This window comes from Pseudonaja textilis, chromosome 3 (assembly GCF_049901715.1).
Source record: "Pseudonaja textilis isolate UNSWEBS1 chromosome 3, rPseTex1.2, whole genome shotgun sequence".
NCBI classification, from domain to species: Eukaryota; Metazoa; Chordata; class Lepidosauria; order Squamata; family Elapidae; genus Pseudonaja; species Pseudonaja textilis.
Genome location: NC_141992.1, coordinates 107,483,415 through 107,510,907, shown reverse-complemented (window position 1 = coordinate 107,510,907; position 27,493 = coordinate 107,483,415). Strand labels below are relative to the sequence as shown.

The window sequence follows — 27,493 nt, the reverse complement described above, 5'->3', positions numbered from 1 at the left end:
TGTAGCCTCAGCGGCGCGTTGGAGAAGCAGAACAAAGCCAGAGGTCGGTAATTTTAGCTGCAAAAAACCTCCACCCAATGCGTGTTTTTTTGGTATGGCTGCAGTCCAGCCGCACTAAAAAAAATACACAGCAGCTGCAGCATTCGTGACGTGGGCTGGTGGGGACCCCAGCGACAACAATGTCTCAGCCCTGGCTTGCCTTCCCTAGCAGCCAGCCATGGGAGGAAGGTAAAGTCACGGCCGTGGGATGACGAAAGAGGCAGTCGTGGGGGAGGAAATGGGGAGATTAAGGGCCGGGGCTTCTGAAAGGGGAAACGGGTTGATGCAGGATTAGCCCAGGCCTTTGACAGATTAGGCCACGCTGCCTGGGCAGAAAATAGGTAGATAGATTAAGGAAAGGACAGAGAGAGAGGGAACTAGAGAAAGAGAGAGAGAAAGAGAAGGAAAGTGAAAGGGAAAGAGAGGGGGGGGGGAAAGAAAGAGAAAGAAAGGGAGGGAGGAGAAAGTGAATGAGATATCTAGTCCAACCACCTGCTCCAGCAGAGTTAGAAGGGGTGTGTGTGTGCGTGTGCACGTGCGTGCGCATGGCTTCAAAACAACAAAAACAGGTCAAGTAGCTCTGGGGAGGTCAGTCATAAATTAGAACACTTACAAAGCAACCGGCCATTAAACGAGGACCCCTTATATTTGGTTTGCCAGTCACATGGCCACCTGGCCACACTCACCCAGTCACATGACCACCAAACCATGCCCATCCAGTCACATGACCACAAAGCCACCCCCAGCCAGTCACATGACTGAGCGACACCCACAAATTAGGCCACACCCACAGAACCAGTTGTTAAGAAATTTGAATCCCACCCCTGGGTGGGGGGCACTGAGGATGAGTTTGTAGCACTAAGGGGATGGTGGACTGAAAAAGTTTGGGAACTTATACCATCTCGGACAAGTGAATGTCCAATCTTTTCTTGAAAACTGCCAGCGATGGAGCACCCACAGCTCAATCAATTAACTGTTTCCACTATTAGGAAATTACTTCTTAGTTCCAGGTAGGATGATTTTCCAACCATTTTTTTTGTCCTGTTCTCAGGTGCTTTGGAGAATAAGTCAATGTCATCTCTATGACTGCTTCTTAAGTACTGGAAGAAAGGTCACCCCAATCCATCTCTGTGTTAGACTAAACATACCAAGTTCCCATACGTTTTAGTCTCCAGAGTCCTCATTGTCTTTGTTGCTCTGCTCTGTGCTATTTCTAGGATATCATCATCTGTTTGGTATCATGGTGACCAGAACTGGATGCAGTTTTCCAAGCGTGGCCTCATTAGTGCAGTATAGAGTGATACCATCACATCTCTTAATCTTGATGCAGCCTAGGACTGCATTAGCTTTTCTGGCAATCATATCACATTGCTGGCTCATATTTAAGTGGTGGTCCACCAGGACACTTAGATCCACCCCTCTCACAGTTACTACTGTTGAGCCAAGGACTCAGCGTGCAAGATCTTACTTTTCTCACCACAGAACTGCAGTTATTTGGATAAGGCCCATTTCTGTAGCCTGGCAAGATCTTTCAGAATATGGAGTCTGTTTTACAGGTACTTGCAATTCTCCCAGCTTGGTGTCCTAAGCAAATTCTTCTATCCCCTAATCTAGATCATTTATAAAGATGTTGAAAGAACACTGGACACAAGATAGAACTTTGAGGAATGGCACTACATACTTCCCTCCACGTAGATGTAGTTCCATTGAGGACTACACATTGAATATGGTTAGCCAGCTAACTACAAATCCACCTTGTGGTGCCATTGCCTAGCCCACATTGTTCTATCTTACCAAAAAGTAGGCTGTTGATTACTTTGTCAAATGCCTTAATGAAGTCCAAGTACAATATATCCATAGCATTTCCCTGAGCCACTAATTCAGTCACTTTGTCAAAGATGGCAATAAGGTTTGTTTGGCATAATTGGCTTTCAACAAATCCATGCTAGCTTCTATTATCTTTTTCATTTCTATGTGCTCACAATCAGCTATTTGATTATCTTTGCCAGGATTTTCCTAGGTATTGGTGTCAAACTGATAGGGCTGTAGTTTCCTGGTTCCACTCTTGTCCCTTTTTTTGAAAATTGGAACCCTGTCACCTCTTTTCCAGTCCTCTGGCAGTTCCACTGTGCTCCAGGAATTTTTAAAGATTTTGTTCAGTGGTTCCAAGATCATAACTGCCAGCTGCATCGGAACCATAGTGTCAACCTCCAGCTCGACTATCCAAATAAAAGTCCAGGATTCTTTCCTTTCTGAAAATTTTATTATTTATTGAATACAAGGCACGGTGATGGCAAAGTAAAACTAATTCTGAAACCTCAAAGCATCTGACCAAAGTATATAACAATGTCTTTACCAGCCAAATCCCTACCATATTCACATAGCTCAAGGAAACACGTTCTCTTTGTTATGGAAACTGTCTGCTATCATTTTCACGACTGCTAGATTCTCAGTCTCAGTAGGCTTCCATGGAACTGGAGAGGTTTCGTTTCTCTAACTTGCCCATTTCAGAGTAACAACCCCTCTTACTCTTAATGGCAAGATGAAAACAAAGAAGCACATAGCTGCTAATCTTTCACTCTTGACATGCTGCCCCCTCAATAGAAGAATGGATCTGAAAAATAAGATAAACATATATGTACATCGTTTACTATCACAAACTCAATTTCCCTTCCCTTATCGTGGCTGGTTAGGGTATTTTGAATGGACTTTTCTTATTAGCTTATCTGCTCTAACATTTATAGTTGACACCCATTGTGCCTCCCCTAAAGGGTATCCTTTCCATTTTATTAGATACTGCAACTTTCCCCGGCAATATATAGAATCAAGGATTTCTTCAATTTCATAATGCCTTTCTCCCTTCACTAAAATTGGAACTGGAGCAGTTTTTCCAATTGGTCTCATTCTTGATCCTTGAACAGGTTTCAATAAGCTACAATGAAACACTGGATGTATCCATTTAAAATCCCTTGGTAACTATAACCTGACTATGACTGGGTTGATGACTCCTATTATAGTAAAAGAACCAAAATATTTCGGACCCAATTTTTATTAGGTATTGTTAGGTTTAGATATTTTGTTAATAAATATACTTTACTTTAAACATCTTTTGTGTAACTCGTTTCTTATCCACCTGTCTTTTTTTAAAAAAACTTTTTTGTGCCTGTTCCAGAGCTTTGCGTACTCCACATTGACAGTATGCTGTCTGGTTACAATTGATTTTGAATAAAGACAACAAAAAATTAATGATGCTATTTATAACAATTATCAAAACATATTAATATTTGTGTATCCTTACCTTACATTATTTAATTATACATTCTTTTCAATTTTAAATTTCTAACTTCTGCTTCTATTTTCTAGCCACTGATAAAATGTCTCCCATATTAAAAAGTATTCTGTTTCCTCCTTATCCTTAATTTTCATTGTTAATCTATCCATCTCAGCACATTCTAATATTTTCTTTATTACATTTTCCTGTGTAGGAATTTCTTCATTTTTCCAATTTTGTGCATTTATAATTCTCACTGATGTTTAAAACATGTAAAATTAAGTATGTATTTCCTTTATTATAATTTTCTGGTAAGATGCCCAATAGAAACAATTCTGGTTTTATGTCTATTTGTTGTTTTGCCATTTCTCCTAGCCATATCCGTGTTTTTATCCAATTATTTTTTTGCCTTTGGACATGTCCACCACATATAGTAATAAGAACCCGGTAACTGATTACATTTCCAACATTTTGAAACAACTTTACCATTCTTGCTGGTGGCAAATGCCACCTATGAAACATTTTATATTCATTTTCTTTATAGGCTTTTGACATTGTCAATTTATAATTTCCCTTCCAAAGTATTTGCCATTTATCTAATTCGATAGTATATTCAAAAATTTAGCCCATATTATCATTGTTTCTTTTACTTGTTTTAAAAATTTAAAACTCAATAAATGACTATATATTCTTTTGATTAATTTATCATCAATCCCTAAAAATATCTGATCCAATTCTGTAGGTTCTTTATAAAATCCATACATTTCTATGTCTTTCTTGTACCTTGAATGTATTTGCATATTTGGCCACCAAGTCAAATCAATCCCTTGGTTTTTCAGTTCTTTCGTCAATTTTAGTTTCCCTTGTTCATTTAGGATATCTTTATATCTCATAATTTTTTCCAGCTCCAGAGGGAACATTTTGAGGGTTCTCAGGCATAATAAAATATTCTTTTTTTAAAAAAAATATTTTTTTATTTTTTATTTAAATATACATCCATATTGTGTGTGGACAGTGTTGATTCTGTGTATCATTCATGTTAATTCTAATTACAATAACAATATTGGCAATCTTTATCACATTTATCAAACTTATATTATTTATAAATATTATTTAAACAACAAAAAAGTTAACATCTGTAAACCTCTAATCTTTCTTTCTTTTTGTTTATTCTATAAAAATATATGTTCTAATATTTCCCCTATTCAATTTTATTTCTGCCTCTATCAGCTTTACAACAAGCTACTTTAAATGTTTAAAAGGCAATTCTTTCTATCCATCATCTCTTGTTCTCATTAGTGCTTCAATTTTTATCCATTTTTTTACTTGCCTCCCACATTTCTCATCTTTATCTCTATCTTTTTTGTTCAGTCTAAGCATTTCTCCCAGTACAAACTTATGCTGGCAATTCTCCCAAATGTCTGCCCCTGTCTCAATCTCCTTATCAAAGATACCTTCCTGACTATCTAATTGATTGATCTGCTTTGTTTTCTTCAATCTTTTTTTCCTTTATCAGCTGGTTTGTCAGTCCTATTTTTTTGCTCCAGTCCTTGATTTATTTGTTGATGTTGCCACTTCATCTGTTCTTTCCACTCCTTTTGCTTGCCATTTGTCTGGTCTTTCTCTTCATTGAGATTTTGCTTCATTTGCTGGTTTTTCTGATCCATGTTTTTTCCCTGTTCGTAGTCAGTTTGCTGGCTTAGGTAGTCCGTTTCATCCAATCTTTCTATTGTTTCCACCAGTTCATGGGCAGTTTGGTCTTTTATTCATTGTTCTTTCCAGGATGTTTTCATTTTCTCGTCTATACCATCCATTGATATTTTAATACTTTTGAACAACAAAGTCATCTCATTGAAGAGTCCTCTCATTTTCACAGCTGTTCCTTCAACTCCAATCACGATAGCGATATAAGTATATTAAACAGTAAAAGTCTCAATTTATTTCAAGAAGAATTCAAAATTATAGGGTTCCAGTCATTAATAGATGGCATTTTCCTCTCAGATTTCCATGCTGCCTTTTTTCCAGCAGATACTAATTTCAGTCAAAAGCCAATTATTTCAAAGCAAAGTCATTTATTTAGATGGGCCAATTCCAACATTTATTCCATATTCTAATAGTGCAAGCTATTTTCCAAATTCTTTGAATCTGCTCTGTAATTTTGGTCTTTTATTCTGAATTTCCAGGGTTTCTTTTATAAAATGTCTTATTTCCACCTCTGGTAAGTGCAAGATAATAAACAGTTAAAGGTCACAGCCCTCCACCGGCTATCCGATATTCCTTTCCCCCTCTGTAAATTTCCAGGAGTCTAGGAGTCACTTTTCCTTTCATCAGTAGATGGCACTCTCAACTTACTTTTCAGCATAGATCTCAGAAATGCTTATTTTCTCAGCTGAAGCAAACTTTTTAGACTCTTATCACAGATTTTTTATTTTCCTTGGGGTTGATTTTTAAGTAGAAAAAGAATTATCTCACTCAGAAGCAATCATTATTCATTCTCTTACCTCCTGCACTTTCTTAGGTGCTTCAGCTGTCCCTAGCTTCAGGACAGCCATGTTGACTGCCGCTACTCCTTGTCTTCGGATGAGGGGGATTTTCCAAGTCAGGGAGGAGAGATGCGGCTCTCCTCAACCTGCAAGGCGCACCCCTTTACTTCACCCCTATGGGGTGGCTATGGCTCCTTTTGGAGCCCTCTGACAGGGAGGGCTCGGAGTGGGGCCACAGAGCTCACGGTCCTCACCTCCAACACCACCGGAAGCACAGCCGGAAGTCCTAGCATAACAAAATATTCAATCCTGGTATCAGGGTTCCAGTTAACACACCCAACAGAATCAAAACTCCAAGGCAGGCATATTCCTATAGGTTTATTAGGCATGTCATATTAGCATATCTGGGGAAAACCCGACACTGGAGGACCCAAGGTTTTCCCCACCCAAATCAAACCCCAAAGTTCTTCCCTTCAAGTCACACGTCCGTCACATGGTCCAACTCGATCGCAGCCACCATCTTGGTTGGTTTTGGTCCACTCCTCTCCAACATGTGGTAGAACGTCCTTGGCTCCCACAGGAACGAATGTTGTTTTAGCTACACATCCCCAGCTATCTCTATCTCTCCCTTTTGGCTGTGGCAACTCTGAAGATGCTCCCAAAATGACTCTAGCATTAAAAAAATTGCTTCAAGGTTGACACCCAGAGGTTACTTTAAAAGATGAAAACCCAGTACTACTGTGTTCAGCATTATTGTAGGCTACTGCAGCAAATGGCAATAGGTCTACCCAATCATTCTGTTGATAACACATATCATCTTAGGTATTGTTCTATCATTTAATTTACATTCTGTGGATCCATTTGTATATGAAGTAATTTATCATCAATATCATCAGATTTCAACTAGAACTGAATCCTTATGATGACCCTATTGATCTGATAAACTCTCTCCAAAATCTTGCTATGAATTGTACCCCTCGGTCTGAGATGCTATGAATTGTTCCCCTCGGTCTGAGATGCTATGAATTGTTCCCCTCGGTCTGAGATGCTATGAATTGTTCCCCTCGGTCTGAGATGATATGGTTAGGTCGGGTTTTGGCAACCCATGGCTCTTGAGCTGCATACAGCTCTTTGGGCCCTTTGCTACATCTCCCTATCCCATCACTGGCTGGCGCTGCCCTTCGCCCTCTCTCACCTGGCCTGAGAAGGTAACAGCGACCGGGAATGGAGAAGCGGCCGGGGCTGATTCTCCAGTGCCTCACTCTTGCTGGAGTTTCTTCTGACCCTTGTTGGTGCTGGGTGTGCCTCGGTCGCTTGAGTAGATGTTCAACCTGCTTTCTACCCCAAGACACTGGCCTGGCCTGGCCTGGCCCGGCCCGGCTGCAATCGACACTGACCTCGCTAACATGAGGGCTAGCGTGGTAGGAATGGGATCCAGGAGGAGGGATGCCGGAAAGGGGGACAGGCCCGCAGTGTCCGGCTGCAGCTTTAAGAAACTCAGGGCAGCAGAAAAAGGGGGCTGGCCCCACTGAACCTTGCATGCCCACCTTAGGGGTCAGGCTCAGAGAAAACCGGGGCACCCTCGCCAAAGACACTTGCCTGTCAGCCTGTTTCCCCCCCCCTTATTTCTCTATATGTGTATCTCTTGCACGTTCTCTGTCTCTGCACCTCCTCTCTCTTTCTCTCGGAATGCCAAGGCTGGGCCAAGCCAGCAAGCTCTCTTTGGGGCTCTTGGCTACTCCTTTTATTTCTTCTTTTTGGAAATCCAGGCTAGCTGTGGAATGATTGCCAGCCGCAGCAGAGGCTTTCCTTTGGGTGACCTTCCTCCTCCTCCCCCTCCTTCTCTTGCAACCCTCTGGGCGACTGTGGCTGGGCCAGGAGTGTGAGAATGCAGGGTGAGACCATTCTTAAGTGAGCAGCCCCCCACCCCGCACACACCTTTGGCTGAGCACAGCCACTCACTTGAGGGTCTCGCTGTGCAAGCGCACCCTCTCGGCCTCACCACAGCCAGCCAGTGGATCGTGACAGGAGGAGGAGGGGGAGGAGGAGGGTTACCCGAAGGGAAGCATTTGCCGCGGCTGGTGATTGTTCCTCAGCATCCCAGATTTCCAAAAACAAGAAATAAAAGGAGTAGCCAAGAGCCCCAAAGAGAGATTGCTGGCTTGGGCCAGCCACAGCTCTCAGACAGACAGAAAGACAGAGACAGAGAGAGGGGGTAGAGAGAGACATACATAGAGTGATACACAGGGGGGGGAGATCGGGAGAGCGGGAGAGAGATACAGAGAGACAGGGATACAGAGAGAGGGTGGAAAAGAGATAGAGGGAGAAGATAGAGGGACACAGAGACACGGAGATACAGAAAGGGAGATGGGGGACAGATACATAGGGGAGAGGGACGAGAAGATAGAGGGAGAGAGAAGAGGAGAGAGAGAGATACAGAGATGGGAAGGGAGAGGGGGGAGATACAGAGAGATAAGGAGAGAGGGGTGAGAGAGACATAGAACGAGAGAGAATGAGGCTTGGTAGGCATGGCTAGGGGGTCATGTGACTAGGTAGGAGTGAGTGACATCGAGTTGGCTACGCCCACCCAGGTTTTGTGGCTCCTGGTGTTTTTCTTTCCCTGTGGGAAACGGGTCTAAATGGCTCTTTGAGTGGTTAAGGTTGCAGACCCCTGGGTTAGGTACACATGAAGCCTGTAAATAGGCTGCACAAACATCTTGGCTAACTTCCTCACTGAGGGAAGCTTTGGACAAGCTATGAAGTGTGCTTGCTTTGAAAACAAATCAACTATTATAGTATTTCCACCACTGTCCAGTAATTCCACTATGAAATCCATTAATATTTCTTCCCAGGGTCTTACAGCCATTGGCTGTAATAAACCTGGGGCAGGGCCAGCTGCCAAGTCATCCGGGTGTGCAAAATGGCTCTCCGTTAGCACAGCCGTTTCCTACTCATTTGATAAGCTCCACGAGAGGTTTTTTGGAGCTGCAATCTCTTGGAGAGGGATCAGAAGGGAAAGACATTCAGCAGAGAGAGTTTTAGGTGGCAGTCAAAACTTGAAAGCTGAGGAGGTCCAGGCGATCAAGAGAAGGAGGAAAGCGGCCAGCAATGGCCGTCAGAGAGGCTTGACAGCTGGACAACGGAAGTGATGAAGAAGCAGAACAATGGTGCAATTGGAACTGGCCAAAAGGCACCTTGACAAGAAACATGAGTAACTCTGGGGAAAATAAATTCTGGAAAGAGTTTCCAAAAGAATAAAGAAGAGGGAAAACCCAGGAAGAAAGAGGGAGGAGGTGCCCTTCCCCTTTTTAGATAGCGGCGAAGGAGATTGTGGGGGAGACTAGGAATCCCAACTAAAATCAGTTAAGAATAAAAGAACTGCATATCTAAAAGCAAGATTGTGATGATCCAAGAGAGGCTGGCTGAAGTCTTTTTTCTTCTTCTTCTATCTTTAAAAAGACTTTGTGAAAGACCTGGGTAATAATTCTTTTTCTTTTTAAGTTTTTCTTTTTTAAGACAACATATACAAACAATACATAAAAACATAAAACCATCTTCTATTTTGTATACATACAGTGTGTCAGTTGGTTACGAATCTTTTGTGCAATCCTTTCATAGTTGTTACAGTTTATATAAATTTCATATTGTCAAACTAACATATGCTTATATATTTATCAATTATTAATCATCCATGACTAAACTATTCTATCATTTTATACAAGATATCCCAAATTTTGTTTTAAAATTTATATTGTGCTTTCATCTAATTGTTATATATGTCTACATTATATTTTATATCAGTCTATTAAACTTCTATAACAAAATTATCTATTCTGTTACATTACCATGTCTTTTTATCTAACCATTGATAAAATAAATCCCATGTCATATAAAATTGTTTATCTTCTTGTTTTCTGATTTCAAATGTCAATTTACTCATTTCAGCACAATCCATAATTTTCTTAATTAACTTCCTCCTGCATAGGTATTTTATCATTTTTCCAATTCTTAGCAAATACAATTCTAGCCGCTGTTAAAACATTTACAATCAAATATTTCAGCTCTTTGTTGTATATTTCCGGTATGATTCCCAATAAAAAGATCTCTGGTTTAAAGTCTATATGTTGTTTTATTATTTTTTCCAACCATGTGTGGATTTTAGTCCAATATTTTTTTGCATCCAAGCATGTCCACCCCATGTGGTAATATGAACCAGGTATCTGATGACATTTCCAACATTTATCCGATTTATTCTTAAACATTCTCGCAAGTCTCGTCGGGGGTAGATGCCACCTGTAAAACATCTTATACAAATTTTCTTTTTATGCAGTTGACATTATCATTTTATAGTTTTGAGACCACAATTTTTGCCACTTCTCTAAATCAATTCCATATCCAAAATTTTTCCCCCAAGCAATCATCGTTTCTTTAACTTGTTCCTCCTCCAGTTTAAATTCTAATAAATGTCCATGAAGTTTTTAATTATCTTTTTATCAGTACCCATCAAAATTTTGTCTAAATCAGTCAACTTATCATACATACCTTCTGTTTTAGAATCTTTATCAAATCTAGATTGTATTTGCAAATATGAAAACCAGTTCATCTTTACACCTTGTTCTTCCAACGCTTGCATAGATTTAAGTTCACCCTTTTCATTCAATATCTCACCATATCTAACTGTTCCTTTTTATATATTATTGGATAAGAAAAAGCTTCAATCGTAGATATCCATAGTGGAATTTTTATGTAGTATTGTCTTTTTATCTTCTCCCAATTCAAAAAAGTGCCTCTTGAATATAATGTCTTCTAAAATACCCCCGTGTTTTAGTTCCCTTATATCAGAGGAAAGCATGCCATCCTGATAGCAAGTCATGCCCTTCTAAGGTCAATAGCGTACTGTTCCTTAATGTTATCCATTCCTTTACCCACATCAAACTTGTCACCTGGTAATATAACTCTCAATTGGGCAAGGCAAACCCTCCTCTTATTCTTGCATCTTGTAACAGCTTTAATTTTATTCTTGCTTTTTTTACCCTGCCAAATATATTTCAACACAATTCTATTTAAGTCTTCAAAAACTCTTTCCCTAATCAAATTGGAATTGTCTGGAATAAATATAAAATTCTAGGCAATACATTCACCTTAATTGTAGATATTCTCCCAATCAATGATAATTGTAGTTTTTCCCATTTTATCAGATCTGTCGCAATTGAGTTTAACGTAGTTATCCTCCTTCAGTGTGCTACATCTTGGTGTAATATATATCCCTAAAATCTTGAACTTGTTTGTGACCTGTATTTCTAAAATTTCTTCCAACTCTTTCTTTCATCTTGCTATCATATTCTTTGTTAATATCTTTGTTTTATCTTTATTTATTTTCAAACCTGCTACTTTTCCATATTTTTCTTTTACTTCTATTAATTTAGGTGCTGTTTCCAATGGATCTTCTAATATGAATATCAGGTCATCTGCAAAAGCTTGCAATTTATACTCTTCCTTTTTGATTTTCATTCCTTTTATTTCTTTTTCTTCTCTGATGTTCCTATTTAACACTTCCAATGTTAACACAAACAGCAGAGGCGACAGTGGACAACCTTGCCTTGTCCCTTTTTTTTATATCTATAGATCTGTTAATTCTCCATTTACCATAACCTTTGCAGTATATCGTTTCAATGGCTTGGATAAATTTTTTTACCAAAGCCCATTTGTATCAATTGAAGTAAAGTGAATCACCAACTCACATTCTCAAAGGCTTTCTGTGCATCTAAAAACATCAAGGCCATTTGCTTCTCAGGATATGCTTCATAGTATTCCAAAGTATCCAAAATAATTCTACATTGTCTTTGATTTGTCCCTTTGGCAGAAATCCATTTTGGTCAATATGGATAAAGTTGTTTAAGTATCTTTTCAGTCTTTCTGCCAAGATTGAAGCAAATATTTTATAGTCTTGAGATTAATAGGGATATAGGTCTATAATTTTTAACTTGCTGCAGGTCTGTATCCTCCTTCGGTATAAGTGTAATATATGCTTCTGACCATGTTTTGGGTATTCTTTTCTTTAGCATAACTTCATTCATAACTTCTAAGAGGTGAAGATTCAATATTTCCTGAAAAGTCTTATAGAATTCCGCTGGCAAACTGTCTGGACCTGGTGCTTTTCCAACATTCTGTTTTTTTAAGGCTTCTGTTAATTCCATCATCGTTATATTCCCTTCTAACATTGTTTCAATATCTTTAGGTATCTGAGGTAAATTTGCTTTCTGTAGATATTGCTTAACTTTTTCTTCTTGAATATTCTCTTGAAAAATACAATTTTCCATAGTAATCTTGTATAATTTTTTTCTTCTCCTCATTTCCATAGCAAACATGTCCTTCATTTATTAATTGACTAATCCTTTTTGATTCTCTTTCCTTTCTCAATTTATAGGCTAACTATCTGCCTGGTTTGTTTGCATCTTCAAAGTAATTCTGTTCATCATTTTTAATTTTCTGTGCTAATTCCTCTTTTTACATTAGTCCCATTTTATGTTTAGTTATATCCATTTTAATTTTAATGTCTTTTTTTTGCGGGGACTTCTGTAATCCGTTTTCCAGTCTTTTATAGTTATCTTCCAATGTTTTGAAAGTCTTTTTCTGTTTTCTGTTTCTTTTCCTTAAATATTCTATTATCAAGCCTCTTGTTTAGGCCTTCATCATGTCCCAGAGATTCTGTAAAGATGTATCCTCTTTTCTATTTTCTTTAAAAAAGAAAACCAATTCTTTCTCTATTTTCTGTTTGAAGTCTTTTTCCTTTAATATCATATTATTTAAAGTCCATCTAGATCTCCTCTTGTATCCTTTACAAATAACTGTCACTGGATTATGGTCTGTCCAAGTGCTTGTTTCTATTTCAATCTCTCATATGTTAGCCAATAATTCTGCTGACATCCATATCATATCTATTCTAGACCATGATGCATGCCTGCTTGAGTAAAAAGTGTATTGCTTACTTTCCACATTTCTCTCTCTCCATGTATCTTTTAAATTAAATTCTTCTGTTATTTGAAAGAAAGATTTTGGTAGTAACTTTCTAGCTTTCTTTGTTGATTTCTGCGTTTTATAGTCCAACCGATCATTAATTATTCCATTGAGATCTCCCATCATAAAAATATTAACATAGTCCAATTCAATTATGTTCATATGTAATTTCCTGTAAAATTCTTCTTGGTTATCGTTTGGAGCATAAATTGCAATTAAAAGTGTTTTAACGTTATTGTCCATTATTTCCACCGTCAAAATCCTTCCATCATCATTGTTAGTGATTGGGGACAAACCCCCAAGCAGAGTGCACAGCAGCAGTCAAGCCAGGCAGCCAAATGAGAGAGAGGCTGGGCCCAAGAGTATACACACACTGGAGACAAAAACACTGTTTGTAATTTTAAACAGTTATTTAATTCATTCAGAGTTTAAGCAGTGTCATTCAGTCCATATGTCATTATCCAATATATCCATCCAGTAACCTAGTCTATTAACAGTCAGTACAATGTCTTTATCTGCTTGTAAATCTTCTCCTCCCGATACCTTTCTCTCAAAGACAACGCTGAGTATGCACAGCTCACCAAGTAAACAGTCCTTTTGTTCAGTAGAAACGGTATCTTGCACAGTAGCCAACAAGCTGACGTCTCATACAGGAGTAAAACAGCAGGCAGCAGAGATCAGAGAGACCAGCAGACCAGCGACCAGTAACACCAGGAAACAGTAACCAGTAACCAGGAAGTGTTACGTCTCTCTCACTGCCTTATTACTACTGCTTGCAACCGCACCCTTAATTAGCAAATTACATTGCAGTTTTTGTGCTTAAAGCTGCAAACACTTAAACCTAGGTTCATATATTTATTCACCCAAACCAGTTGGAGTATTCATATACCCAACAATCATCTGTATAGATTAGTTCTGCCAAAATTGTCTTTAATATATAATACCACACTCCTTTTTTCAGATTGTGCCAGCGACGTAAATAATTTCCCTAATTTTTTTTTGTTTTAATATATATTCTTGTTTTTTGATATGTACTTCTTGTAAGCAGATTATATCAAATTTTAATTTCTCTACTTTGTGAAATAGTTTCCTTCTTTTAGTAGCCAAATTAAGTCCATTTATGTTAATCGTAATCAATTTTCTTTCATCCATATTAAGCTTTATAAGCGGGTTTTATTACTTTAGTAGATCTTAATTCTCATTGCTCTCTGGGTACACCGCCTACTGCACCTTCTTTTTCTTTTTCAATTGCTGCTATACACTCCTCTTGGAATTCAATTAATGACTTTTCCTTTCTTGCTTCTTCCTCTTTTCTTCTAAAGTATTCTAAGTAGAATAGCTCAACTTTTTCAACTGTATCAATTCTGTGTCTTTGTTCCTGCCAAGTGAACAAGAGGCCTTCTGGCATCAACCATCTGTAGTTTACTCCTTTTAAGTAACTCTTTAGTCAAGAATAAATATTCTCTTCTCATCTCTCTTACTCTTCTTGGTATCTGTTTCAGCACCACAATTTCTTTGTCTTTATATTTTAGTGTTTTCTCTCTTGCCACCTGCAGTATCTGTGTCTTAACAATCTTCTTAGTAAATCCAATGTGGACTTCTCTTGGTAGTCTGTTTCTCATTGCATATCTTGTATAGACACGGAACACTTCATCCATCCCATCCATCATCTTCTCTTTAGTTATTTCTAGCACTTCTGTCAGTATTTCTGTCATTATTTCAGCAAGATTTTCACCTTTTTCTTGTTCTACATTTTGAAACCTTAGGTAGAATTCTGATCTATCAATTTCCCATCCGAATGGTTCACACCTGCCCTTCTCAACATCGCTCAATCGAGTATCAATATCTCCAATTTTCTTGTCTCTCTGTATCTTCAATTTTTTAAAATCTGTCTTCATATTTCATCATCATCTGTTGAGTATTTTCTACTTTCTCATCTGTCTTTTCAGTTCTTTGCTCAATGTTCTCCATTCTCTTTTCAATCAAGGGAAAAAAAATCTTCAGGCACTTGTATACCTTAATCCAATTATTTCTCTTAATAAGAAGGAAAAAAGGAAGAAAGCAAAAAATAAATAATTTATATTCTAGTTCCTGGAATAAAAGGTTGAAATCCAAATATAAAAATCCAACTGAAGGAGAAATAAAAGAGGGAGTGAAAAGTAACAAACAGTTCTAATGTGAAGCCAGCCACTGCCACTGAGTATCCAAGGCTGTTAGATAAATCAACTCAAAGTTTCTAGTTCCAGTATTTTCAAGGTCACTTCACTCTTCTTTCTTTCAACTTCAACTCCAGACTCTAATTATCTATAGTTTCATAGATGGGCACCTGCGTAAACAATCTGCCATGCTCATCCTACTATCTTTTCCAGTGCAAAACTCAGAGTCCTTGAGTATAAAACGGATGCATAAACAAATAGAAGAAAAAGAAACAATATGTACAAGCCTCTATATCAGTGGTTCCCAAACTTTTTCAGTCCACCGCCCCCTTTGTGCTACAAACTTATCCTCGGTGCCCCACACCCAGGAGTGGGATTTAAATTTCTGTGGGTGTGGACTAATTTGAGGGCGTGGCTTGCTGTCCTGTGACTGGCTGGCGTGGTTTCTGGCTGGCGTAGCTTGCTAGTCACATGACCGGATAGGTGTGGTTTGGTGGTCATGTGAATGAGTGGGCGTGGCCAGGTGACTGGTAAACCAAATACAAGTGGTCCTCACTTAATGGCCGGTTGTTTAGCAAGTGTTCTAATTTATGACTGGCCTCCCCAGAGCTATTTGACCTGTTTTTGGAGTTTTGACAGCCATGCACATACATACACACACACTCCCTTCTAACCCTGCTGGAGCAGGTCATTAGTCTAGAATCGGCAAAGCATCTCTGATTAGATTGTAGTAGTGAATAAAATCTAATCAGAGATGCTTTGCCAATTCTTGTTGATTTGTTTTATTTGTATTTCTTTATTTTATGTTGCTGAATTGCATTGACGTGTGTCCTTTCTTGTGCACAACCCAGAAGCTTTTGTGATTTTTTGCAGCAAAAATTACCGACCTCTGGCTTTGCTCTACTTTTCAAACGTGCCACCACTGCCACGTTTTAGGTGTCAGCTCTGCAGGTCCACCCCATTGAGCCCGCTGCACCGGAGTGACTTGTCCAAGCAAGTACGAGCAAAGCAGTGCACCAAGTCAATGGGGTGAGCCTGAGAGAGGGAAAGAGACAGAGAGAAAAGAAAGAGAGAGAGAAAGAGAGAAGGAAGAAAAGAAAGAGAAAATGGAAAGAAACAAAAAGCGACAGTTGAAGAAAGAGGGGGGATGGAAGGAAGGGGCAGAAAGTAAAAGAAATAAAGGAGGGGGGGAGAAGAAAGATAATGAGATATCTATTCTAGTCCAATCACCTGCTCCAGCAGGATTAGAAGGGAGTGAGTGTGTGTGTTCTTCTTGTAATTTACTAGTATATTTTGGTTTTGTCTTCTTCAGAATTGGCACTTTAAAACATTGGGGAAAAATAATTTTTCAGGGTGGAGATCTGTTTAAAGCCTCAAGAAAATGTGAGAGCTTCCGGATAGTCTGACCATGTTTCGTACACAAAACCTTTAATAGAAGCCAAAGATGTTTAAATGTGCTGGCAAAGATGTTTCAATGTGGAAAAGGGCCTCAGACTAAACTAGGCCTCATTTCAATCTGATGCATCAGGTCTTTCTCTCTCTCTCTCTCTCTCTCTTTCTCTCTCTCCCCCTCCCTCCCTTCCAGAAGCGGCAGGGGGGCATTTGAGGCTTTGCTCTACTTTCCCAATGTGCCTGCGGGTCCAGCGCTTCGAGGATGGATGGATAGAGAGAGAGAGAGAGAGACAGGTAGGTAGGTAGGTAGATAAGTAGGTAGGTAGATAGATATTGGTAGGTAGGTAGGTAGGCAGGCAGGCAGACAGAAAGACAGGCAGGCAGGCAGAAGTTTTGAATGGATGTATGGATGGATAGACAACAGACAGACAGACAGACAGAATGCGACAGCAGCGGCACTTTGGGAAAATAAAGCAAAGCCGCTGTCGCTGCATTCAAGGTGCCGGCTCCAGAGCAGTGCAGCAGTCAATGGGGTAAGCCTGCAGTGCCAGTGCCTCAAATGCCCCCCTGCTGCCTTTTAGCACCCCTCTGCCAGCCCCCTTGGGGTGCTAAGAGGTGGCAGGGGGGCATTTGAGGCGCTGGCACCACAGGCTCACCCCACTGACTGTTGCACCGGAGCGGTGCAAGGGGCTCAATGGGGTGAGCCTGTGGAGCTGGTGCGTCAAACGCAGCGGTGGCACATCGCAAAAGTAGAGCAAAGCTTTCTGCCGTGGGCTTCCTCAACCCTGCCCTGCTCCAGGAAGGAGGGAACAGCACCGCCCTCTCGATGTGAGTGCCTGGTGGGGGGCAGCTTGGGAGGCTGATCCCTGGCAGGAGGGACACCCTGTAAACTTGCTGTCAGGCACGGCAACTATAAAGAGGGGCAGGCTTGGCTGAGCAGGATCCTGGATATTGGGCATGTGGTCAAAGCCCCCTTCATCTGCCTCCCCCTAGGACAGAGGTCTGCAACCTTAAACACTCAAAGAGCCATTTGGACCACAGAAAACAAAACACCAGGAGCCCCAAGACATGGGTGGGCGTGGCAACTCAATGTCACTCCCACTGAGTCACATGACCCCCCCAGATTTTGGTTTTCTATGTTTTCTATGGGGAACAGGTTGCTCTCTCTCTCTCTCTCTCTCTCCTCCCTCTCTCATCTCTATCTCCCTCTCCATCCTTTCCTCCTTCTCATCTCTTTCTCTCTCCCTCTCCTTCTCTCTCTCTCCTCTAACTCTCTTTTTCTCACTCTATGCCTCTTCCTCCCTCCTTCTCCCCACTTCCCACCCCCTTCCCAACTCCCACACCCAGGGAATAACTGTAAGGAAATTTGGTCACGTTCTTTCTGTCTCTGGAAAGATACAAAAATAAACCTTGCATTCCAAAAGGAGTGACAGTCAGGCTGTTACCTCACAGTGCTACGAGGTTGCTGCCTTAGATCACTGCTGAATCCTTGCAAAACTGAGCAAAGACAGAGAGGAGAGCAGACAGAGCTGAATTGAGCCAAATCTCTCTCCCTCCGTTTGTATCTCTCTCTCTCTCTTTCTCTCTCTTTCTCTCTCTCTCTCTCTGTATATCTCTCTTGCGCGCTCCCTGTCTGTGTCTCTTCTCACTCTCTCGGAAAGCCCTGCGTGCTCTCCTTGGGGCTCTTTGCTGTCCCCTTTTCTTCCTTCCCTTTGGAAATCTGGGCTGGCTGAAGAACAAGCGAGAGGAGGAGAGGGAGGAGGGAAGCCTCCACTGCGACTTCCGTTCGTTCCTCAGCTAGACCGGATTTCCAAAAGGAAGGAAGAAAAAAGGATAGCGAAGAGCCCCAAGTAGAGCACGCAGGACTTTCTGAGAGTGTGAGAAGCTTCTTTTCTTTCTTCTTGGAGAGTTTTTGGAAATCCAGGTTGGCTGAGGAATGAGCGCAAGCCATGGCGGAAGCTTCCTTCCTCCCTCTCCCCTCCTTCTCCTCTCGTGCACACCCTCCAGGCCCCACCACAGCCGGCTCCATGGCTGTTCGCTGCTCTTGCAGCATCTGTACAGCACGCTCAAATTTAGTGCACTTTACTCCATCCCCTCCTCCTCCTCCAGGAGCCCATTACAGTGCGGTGCATCGGAGCTGCCGCATTCGAGGCGCTGGCTCCGGAGTGGTGCAGCAGTCAATGGGGTGACCCTGTAGGGCCTTGAACACCCCCCTTCCACCTCTTGGCGCCCCCCTGCCAGCCCCCTTGCCTCTTAGCACCCCCCTAAGGCATCCCACCGCCCCCCAGGGGGCAGTACCGCCCACTTTGGGAACCACTGCTCTAGATGGCAGTGCTACTTTTTTTCCTTCACTTTCACTCTGCCCTCATGTATCCAATGCCAGGAACAAAAGGAAAAAATAAAATCCTTTCTTTTAAAAAGGAAATAAATCTCAGGTCAAAAAGAAGAGTCTTGGTCAAAACAGACTTTCAAAAAATTGTTAAGAAAACACAAACAAGAATAAAAATTTTAAAAAAGGTCCAGTCCAGTTTAAAATTAAGAAGCTTTGCCAAGTTCTAAGTTTCAATAAAAGGGGAAAAAAACTTTCACTTTAACTAGCTTAATTTCACCGCTTAAACTCTTTTGTCTTCACTTTTAATTCACTTTAAGTCTTTCAGGGTGTTTTCTTCAAAAAATAATAAGTAAAAGTTCATCTCACCAAACTGTCATACTTTCTTTCAATCTCTTCCATTCCGGAGCTGTTGCAGCTTCAGCAGCTTGAATGGCTGCCTCTCCGCCGCTGGAAAAAGGGCTTTTCCTGGATCAACCAGGGACTTTGCGATGTCCCTGGGATCGACAGGATGTGCCCTCCTCAGTCACCATCTCTACGGGACGGTTTAGGTCCAGTGGGACTGTCCTGCGACGGAGATATCATTGGCGATCTTGGAGCTTCAAGATTGTACGCTGTACTGCCAAGATGCCAGTTCTGCCCCCTTACCTTGGTAATAATTCTTATCAAGAAGCTGACAGGCAGGGCTGGCTGACAGTGACAGAGCAGTTTTGGCACAGACTCCATGAAAGAAGAAGCATGAGAGAGATATTTGCTATTTGCTAACTCATGCAAAATGCCTGATTGAAAAAAAAACCTGAGTATTGAATATTGAATATTACCTACATTGTTGGAGACTTACTGTTTGAAAGCTATTTGGAAGAAGAAATCAGTATTCCTTCATGAATCTGTCCTTTTTGTTTATAAAATGCTAGAAAAAGATTAGTTGCAGCTTGGATAGGATTGGCTTTACAGATTTAATCATTTTGTGATGCTTAACTAAATTTTTCTATATTTTTATTCTTCTCAGTGTTGTTTCTTTTCCGATCCCATCATCTCCCACTAGTTTGGTTTCCTCCTTTTGAATATAGCTATATTTTCTCCATATCTCATTCATCAGTGTGAGGGGAGTGTGCATGTACATGTAGAGTATGTGTCTGGTTGTATAGATAATCCTCAAGTTTGGAATGTAATGGAACCAATTACATTTGAAAGTCAAGAGGATGTTAAGTGATACATTAAATGAAAGACTCCTCATCGCTGGTCTAGCCTGTACATAAATGAATGTTACAGATGAAGGAGAATATTTGTAGCTCAGGTTTGAAATGAAGGGTCTTTGGTGCTCTCTGAGCTTTCTTTCTTTCTTGCAGATATTTCATTACCCAAACTAGGTAACGTCATCAGTGATGAAACTTCTTCAAGAAAAGCAAGCTCAGAGAATACCAAGGATCCCTCATAAATGAATGTGGGTGTCATTAGGTGGAATATGGAGTGTCTTAAGTGGGTTGCCTGTGCCTCCAACTTCCCAAGGTGTCTCCTCCCACTCTCTGCTTCCTACCACTCAGAGCTGCTTTGACCCCCGCTCCACCACCTCCATCACTGATTGATTGCTCACTTATCTTTTCAAGATCTCCAGAGTTCAAGAGGTTGAGTACAGAAGAAGAACATTGCTGGGACATGTGGCAGAGTTCCAGAAGTGGCTGTTTTTTTCTGGAATGCTGGCAAAGCCCTAGCCTTCCTTCACAAGGCATTAGCATATACTGCTAAACCTTGGGTGAGAGCTATTGCTTGCTTTGCCTCCTTTCCAAGCATAAAAGTATATTAGCATATACTGCTAAACCTTGGGTGACAGCTATTGCTTGCTTTGCCTCCTTTCCAAGCATAAAACTATGTGGCTAAAGCTTGGGGGAGAAAATGAAGCCTTCTTCGCTTTGACACTCTAAGATTGTAGTAATAAAGAAGCTGTGTGTTTTAGCCTTTATATACATCCTTCATTATCAGGATGAAGTGGGGGAGGGGAGAGACACCTCAAGTTTTAGCAGTTTGTCTTGTTGCATATTCCCAAAATCCCATTGGGCAAAATGAAAGAGAGCAATGTTTCTTTCTGCTCTCAGTGCAAGTAGTGTCTTTGCCTTTGCGAGTTGCCAAGTTGCTTCCCTTCACTCAATGAGGAATCCAGATTCTGGATGAGCAGCTTTTCTAAAACAGAGACTAGATTCTGCACGGAGAGGGATTCCTACATGGGTGAAACAGAATGCATTGCTGCTGATATTCCTCTTGCAGTATTTCAAAAAGTCCCAACTGAGAGCTTTGTATGCTGTTCTCTGCAGCTCAATTGTAGTGAAAAATTGCCACCATGGTCTAGCAACAGGAGCTAGGCTGGCTTCAAAGGCAGGTTTCCCCAGGAGTAAGATGCACTGGGTTGGAGAAGTTTATGCTCCGACCAAGTTCAACTCTTAAAGCATGAGCAAGTTCCTTGGCTTTTCTGCCCCTTCCTCCTAGGTTGACTTTTGAGAACTTAAAGGGATGTATGTTTCTCTCTTCCTCAACTGCTGCAAGTGCCTTCCTTCCTTAAGGCCTTGGAAGGAAGGCTAGGGCTTCGCCAGTATCTCAGAAAACAAAGGTCACTTCTGGAACTTTGCCATGTGGCCCATCAATGGAGCCTCCTGTCCTCCTTCTGTACCCCAAACTATTGAATTCTGAAGATCTTGGAAAGGTGAGTGATTGGAGATGAGGGGTGGGGAGGAGTGGAGCATATGGAACCCAGTGGGCTGGCAAAGCAGGCCCAATATCTGTAAGGGCTCAGTGGGGTAGGAATGGAGGGGATAGGTGGGGCCAGTTGGTCATAAGAATGAATGCCCGCAGGAGTGCTGCAACAGTCATAATTTTGGGACTGGGTCGTAAGTACTTTTGGGGGTATTGTCGTAACTTTGAACTACTACTAAATGACCTATCTTAACTCGAGGATTACCTGTATGTACGTATGAATGTGTGTGTGTGTGTGTGTGTGTGTGTTATTTAATTATTTAGTAGAGGAAAAATAAAAAGTTTGAGAACCATCTACAATGTAATCAAATATGTGATACATTACTCAGCTAATTTAATTTTTCATCTTTTTAAAAACTCAGGCATTTGGAGCAGAGACATCAGATACAAAAGCAATCTTCCATTAACAGAGATCAACAAGATCCTGAAGAATTTGGAGAGCAAGAAACTCATTAAAGCTGTAAAGTCTGTAGCAGTGAGTACATCTATAATTTTTAACTAGCTCAGTGATCTTCAAGTTTATATATATATGTTTATAGATATACTTAAGAAAACATACATATGTATGTGTATATATACATTCATACATATGTATATACATACATACATACTGTATATATGAGTGTGTGTGTGTGTGTGTGTGTGTGTGTGTGTGTGTACATTTTTTGTTATTATACATCACATTTTGCAGCAGCAGTGTACTGGCTATGTCAAGTCCTTTTTAAATATACATTGTAATATACAATGGTGGGATTCAAATAATTTAACAACCGGTTCTCTGTCCTAATGACCAGCTGGGTAGGCGTGGCTGGGTGGGCATGGCCAACTCAACATCACTCAAGTCACAAGGCGCTTCTCCTCGCCTGGTGTCAGGTGGAGCTCCATTCAAAATTCAAGAAAAAAATAGACTCCTTAGATTAGGGAAAATATATATTTTACTGAAATTGAAGTGGTAGCAATCATAGAATTCTGAATCTGAGGAATTAGGCGTGCAAATCACATATACAAAGTGATGGAAATGTTCCCACCCCCAATAGTTCAAATGATTCTTCCAATTAAAAGTTGTGAATATGATCATGTGGACATCTTCAGGTGATGATGAGGCCTCTGTCCATTGACCTTGGCATATTTTGATAAAAGTTTGCAGTTGCACAGAAAAAAGAAAGCTAAGCGAGAAATAGAAACCTAAGCAAGAATTTATACTCCCCCCTCCTCATTTTACACAACACAAGAATGTAACACCTCCAGCTCGCTTTACCCCCTCTTCCCCCCATTAATTATGGCAGCCAAAAGATGCAAAGTAATAGTAGAAGATCTTGAAGGCTGACACCTGGTCTCTCGTGACCATGGAGATGCTGCAACAGTTGTAAGTGTGAAAAACGGTCATGTCACTTTATTCAGTGCCACTGTAACTTTAAATGGTCACTAAATGAATTGCTGTAAGTCAAAGATTACCTGTACAAAAATACAAAAAACTTCTTTGCTTGCAAAAAGCTGCCCTAAATACCAATCATTAAATTAAAAATACCTGCAACCTTGAATTACAAATCAGCAGGGTGCCAGAGCACATTGAGGAATTAAAATAGTTAAAATGCAATGATAACGATCAGCAGCCAACTTTTGCTCATAAAGTGAAACCCTTTAGCAGAGAGGTCATTTAAGCTCTCCCGAAAGAGTGCACCTAGGAGAAGCAATCCTTACAGTAGATCCATTTGCACCACTTAAAGATGTCAGCTGATCTCACTTACCTCACAAGATATCCTAAGGAAATCATCCAGATTTAAGGAAAGTTCACATGCCCCCGAGAAAGGCAGTAAAAAAATCAGTGCCAAGCTTGCATCCTACCTCTTGGAAGTACACCCCAAAAGGACAGTTCCAGGAACCACTAAAGCAGTGAAGGAAGACCTCCTACCCATATAGAAAAACAAACCATGAGGCAGGAAAAAATTCAAACACAACACAAATAATTAAATCACAACAGTAACAGCTACTTAATGCTTTTTAAACCAATTACCAGAACAAATAGATACAGGAACTAGCCAGATTTCTCAACCCAGTTTCTTTTCAGGAACAGATGTTAACCTTTTTCCTTCTAGACAAAGCTGAATAGGGAAAATTATGCTATCAATAAACATAGGATCAAATGTCACCAAGCATTGAATTAAAGTTCAAAAACCAGTTTTAGACCAAAACTCAGAAAGGGTATGTAAACTTGTTCTGTCTCACCTGTGACCACAAGGTGAGAGTCCAAGTTTTCAAAGGAACATAAATAAACAGGCAGGACCAGGAACGACAGAGTTAAATTCCTTTGACTGGAGAAGTCCTTGGCAGTCTTCCAAAAGCTGCCTGCCGGGTCCGATAACAAACAAGACCATAAATCAAAAGGCAGACACCGCACAGAATTTGTCAAAGCTGCTATCTTGAATAAACAAAATTTTCCCGAATGAGGATTCAGAGCTAACACGCCCTCTTTTATTTCCTGAGGGGCGTGTCAGTCTCTCAAGTCAGTCCCTGATTTGACATTTCCCTTTACGTTGCATTTCACGCTTCTGCCTGCGTCTTTGCCTTGCATCAAACCAGGATTCCTTGGCTTGATCCTCAGCCAAGGACTCCGGCACTCTCTCCTGATTATCTGCCGACACCTGAGGCACAACCAGGGAAGAAGGTCCTGGGGAGGAAGATGATTCCGAATCTTCCAGCAAAGCAGGCTCAAACCTCAGAGCCAAATCCTCCTCTTCCTCATTACTTGAGCCTGTGTCTTCTAATAGAGCAGGCTCAAACCTCCGAGTCACAACATAAAACTTATGTTGTTGTTTTTTGTAAATTTTATTTGAGTTTTCACAAAAATAAAAGAAATACAATTAAAACATCTTTTTTGAAAGCAGCATAATCCCGGGTTACATTTCTTCGCGCAGACACAAATTCAGGTTCATGCTCATTTTTATATTCTATTCCATATCTTATTACAATTTTACATTTTCTACATGGCTTCTCCCCTCTTTTAATTTCCTCAATTTTATTGTATTTATTTCATCTCAGTTCAAATCATTATATTTATATTTTTTTTCTGTCCTGTTTCAATTGTCAATCTTTTCTCATTAAACAAAATTTCTCCTGTAGTTACTAATTGGAGTATGACGCCTTTATATCTTTCCCCTAAAGTTATAACACTTAATATAATAAATAACTTCCATTCGGATTCTGCTTGGTACATTCTTAAAACTACACACAGTAATCTTAAAAAAAAAGAAAAGAAAAAATTATAAATGTATATAATTAAAACAACATTCCATTACTATTCAATTCTATCATTAATATTAATATTCAGTAAAGTCTTAACATTTTTCACGTTACTTTTCAATTAAATATCATACTTCTATGGGAGCAATTATAAACTTTCCATAATCAATTCCCCCCCTCTTCACTTATATTTTATAAAACATTGACTAATTAAAGTGTTCCCATTCCTTCCTAATTCAATTTTCTCATTTATTTTATTTCATTTACTTTATTCACAAACATTTCACTAAGTTACACTAACCATTCTATCCCTCATTCTAATCATATGTTGTTTCCAATTTTCTAAAGTTATTTCTATTGCAAATATAACAACACAATCTCATGTACCTTTACAGAATCCCCCTTTCAGTTAGATTTTCACCCATTATCTCTAAATAGGTCCTGTTTCTTTATATCTTGCTCCGGACCTTTGTAACTTCTTTTCCTTTTCTTCTTCTCTCTCTTCTTCTCTCTCCCCTTTTTACCCCTTTGTCTCTCTACCTCTATTTCCCTCTTCTGTATTCCCCTTTTCTGTTGCTTTCCAGTATTATACTTATTTTTCGAATTATTTTTCTTTTCTTTGGTTGTTTTTTTAAGTCGTAAATTGTCCATCCTCTTTCCCCCCTTTCCTTTTTTCTTCCCCACATAGAGTTACCTGTTCATTAGGTGGCTTCTTCTTTGTCCCAGTCTTCTTGTTTTGCAGTCTTTTCTTGTTGTTTCTCATAGTTCCAAATCTCCATTTCTAGAAATTGAAAAACGAAGCCAAAGGAACCCTTCCCTTCTTGTGCATCTTCTTTGTACTTTTTAAGTTCCATTTTCAATTCATCCAAAAGTAATGCCATTGTAGAAATTTTTAAACAACCACCCAATTGATTTTAGTCATTCAAATATAATAACCAAAAATCCAAAAGTCACCAAGTAATCCAAATACACACAAGCTGTTTCTTTTTGCTCTTTCTTTTTTTTCCACTTTCTCTTCCTGGGGTTACTATTTAGTTGCAAAATCTCAGTTAAAATGTATCTTTTAGAAGTCTTGTTGAAGCTTTACTTTAGATTCTTTTGAAGTCCAGGCAGTCTCCTCCCTCCAAATCCTGCCCTTATTCTTTTCCTCTCCCTTCCTGCTTATAAAAGAAAATGTTTTTAATGCCAGAAATCTTTATTGTTCCTTTGGCATTTAGTTGTTTTTTCAGCTTAATTGCCTATTGATGCCAAAGCGGATTTTTCCGATTTCTTATTCTGATCTCTTAGTTGTCAATGTAAGGAAAGAGAGAGAAGAAAAAAAAAAGTCAAACCTTTCCTTTTTCACTTTCTTTCACTGCTTCCAACTCTTCTTTGGGAGCAATGTTATTTCTTGTAAAATTTAAATTCCAGGGTACCTTACTTATTGCTTTTTCAACTTAGCCCAGTCAGCCAAAACTATCACTTCTTATCTTCTTCCTGCACTTTCTTTTCCGGTTGAGTTTTTCTTTGAGGTGGCCATTTCTGACCACCGCTCCTATTGCCTTTGGGAAAGGGAGTAATGGCCAGCTGAGGAGGAAAGATGCAGCTCTCCTCGACCCTGCTGGCAGTCTCCCCCTTCTTTACCACCTCTATGGGGTGGCTTAGCCCCGAGCCGGCTGGCTCCAGCGGCAAGCCCAGGCAGAAACCGCACACGATCGCGGATTCCTGTCGCCGAAGCCCTTCAAACCGAAAGTCCATAAACTTATGTTTGAATGTCAATCTTTCTAGCTAGCCAAGAGGCCTTGCTGAATGTCACTCATCTTGGTTCCTTGTCATTAAAAGCTTCTTTCCAGCAGCTCTTCTTCATTATTCAATTATTTCTTCAAAGTGCTGATTGTTGCATCCTGGCTGGAAGTATTTCCAGGGGAGTATTTCCTCCCAACAGCAGTGTAAAAAGCTTAAAACAATCCTTCCCCTTTAGGAAAGTCAAGCCCCAGCAAAGTACCAGCAAAGAAAATTAAAAAAACTCCAGAGCTCAGGTGATAGGAAGTCTAGGGTACTGCCAAGAATGTAATAAGATAGAAAGGCAGTTTCTGTAAGCAGGGCAATAAATATTAGGTTGTGTCAGATCCGTGTATCTGTCATTCCTTCAGTGGAAGAAGAAAAGCGGGGAGTCTGATAAAGAAATCCTTCTTGATGTAACCTGAATATATTTAAACTTATATCGAATTTGTATAACCTGCACATGATACAATGGAAGGATGAAACCCAGATGGCTGGAACCTATCACCTCTGAGAGAGACAGCCGGGAGATGAAGAGACCATAAAAATTCCACAGGGAGATTTGTCCTGGGAAACTCTGCAAAAGATCATTCTAAAAAGGGGGCGGGGGGAATTAATATGTTGGCTCTTTGTTTTGCTAAATATATATCAAGATAAGGGGAGAGGTTTTAAACTCCCTTATCTATCTTTGCATGCCTGAGAGACCATAGAACGCTGCTTTTAAACCCTACATCAATTGTCTCATCTCAATAAAAGATTCCTTTTGATGCGTTTTGATATGTTTTCAGAAGTTCATTCTAGTTGATTGAATGGCAAAGTTCTGTAGCCTGACATAAAGCAGCGTCTGCAATAGAGGTCAGCCCGGAGAGGAATTTTTTTTTTTTTTAAACCTTCACTCTACTGAGGGGACCCTGCAAAAAAGGAAAATGTCTGAGTACAGCAAGGACCAAGGGGAAGCCAAATGCTGGGGAGAAACATTGACAGTTACCCAGCCAGATACTGACTTGATGGACCCCATTGAAGATAGCAAAGCTGCCTACAAAACCTCCACAAAGCCCTG

The 27,493-nt window shown here is 40.2% G+C and overlaps 1 protein-coding gene across 2 annotated transcripts in view; it reads left to right on the top strand.

Moving 5' to 3' along the window:
- POLR3F (RNA polymerase III subunit F) overlaps positions 1 to 27,493 on the top strand; it is a 95,616-nt gene that overhangs the window by 14,380 nt on the left and 53,743 nt on the right. For both annotated transcript variants that reach the window (XM_026718713.2, XM_087930555.1), the window contains exon 5: positions 21,795 to 21,907. In XM_026718713.2, the coding sequence (XP_026574498.1) occupies positions 21,795 to 21,907 (113 nt within the window). The remainder of the gene's footprint in view (positions 1 to 21,794; positions 21,908 to 27,493) is intronic.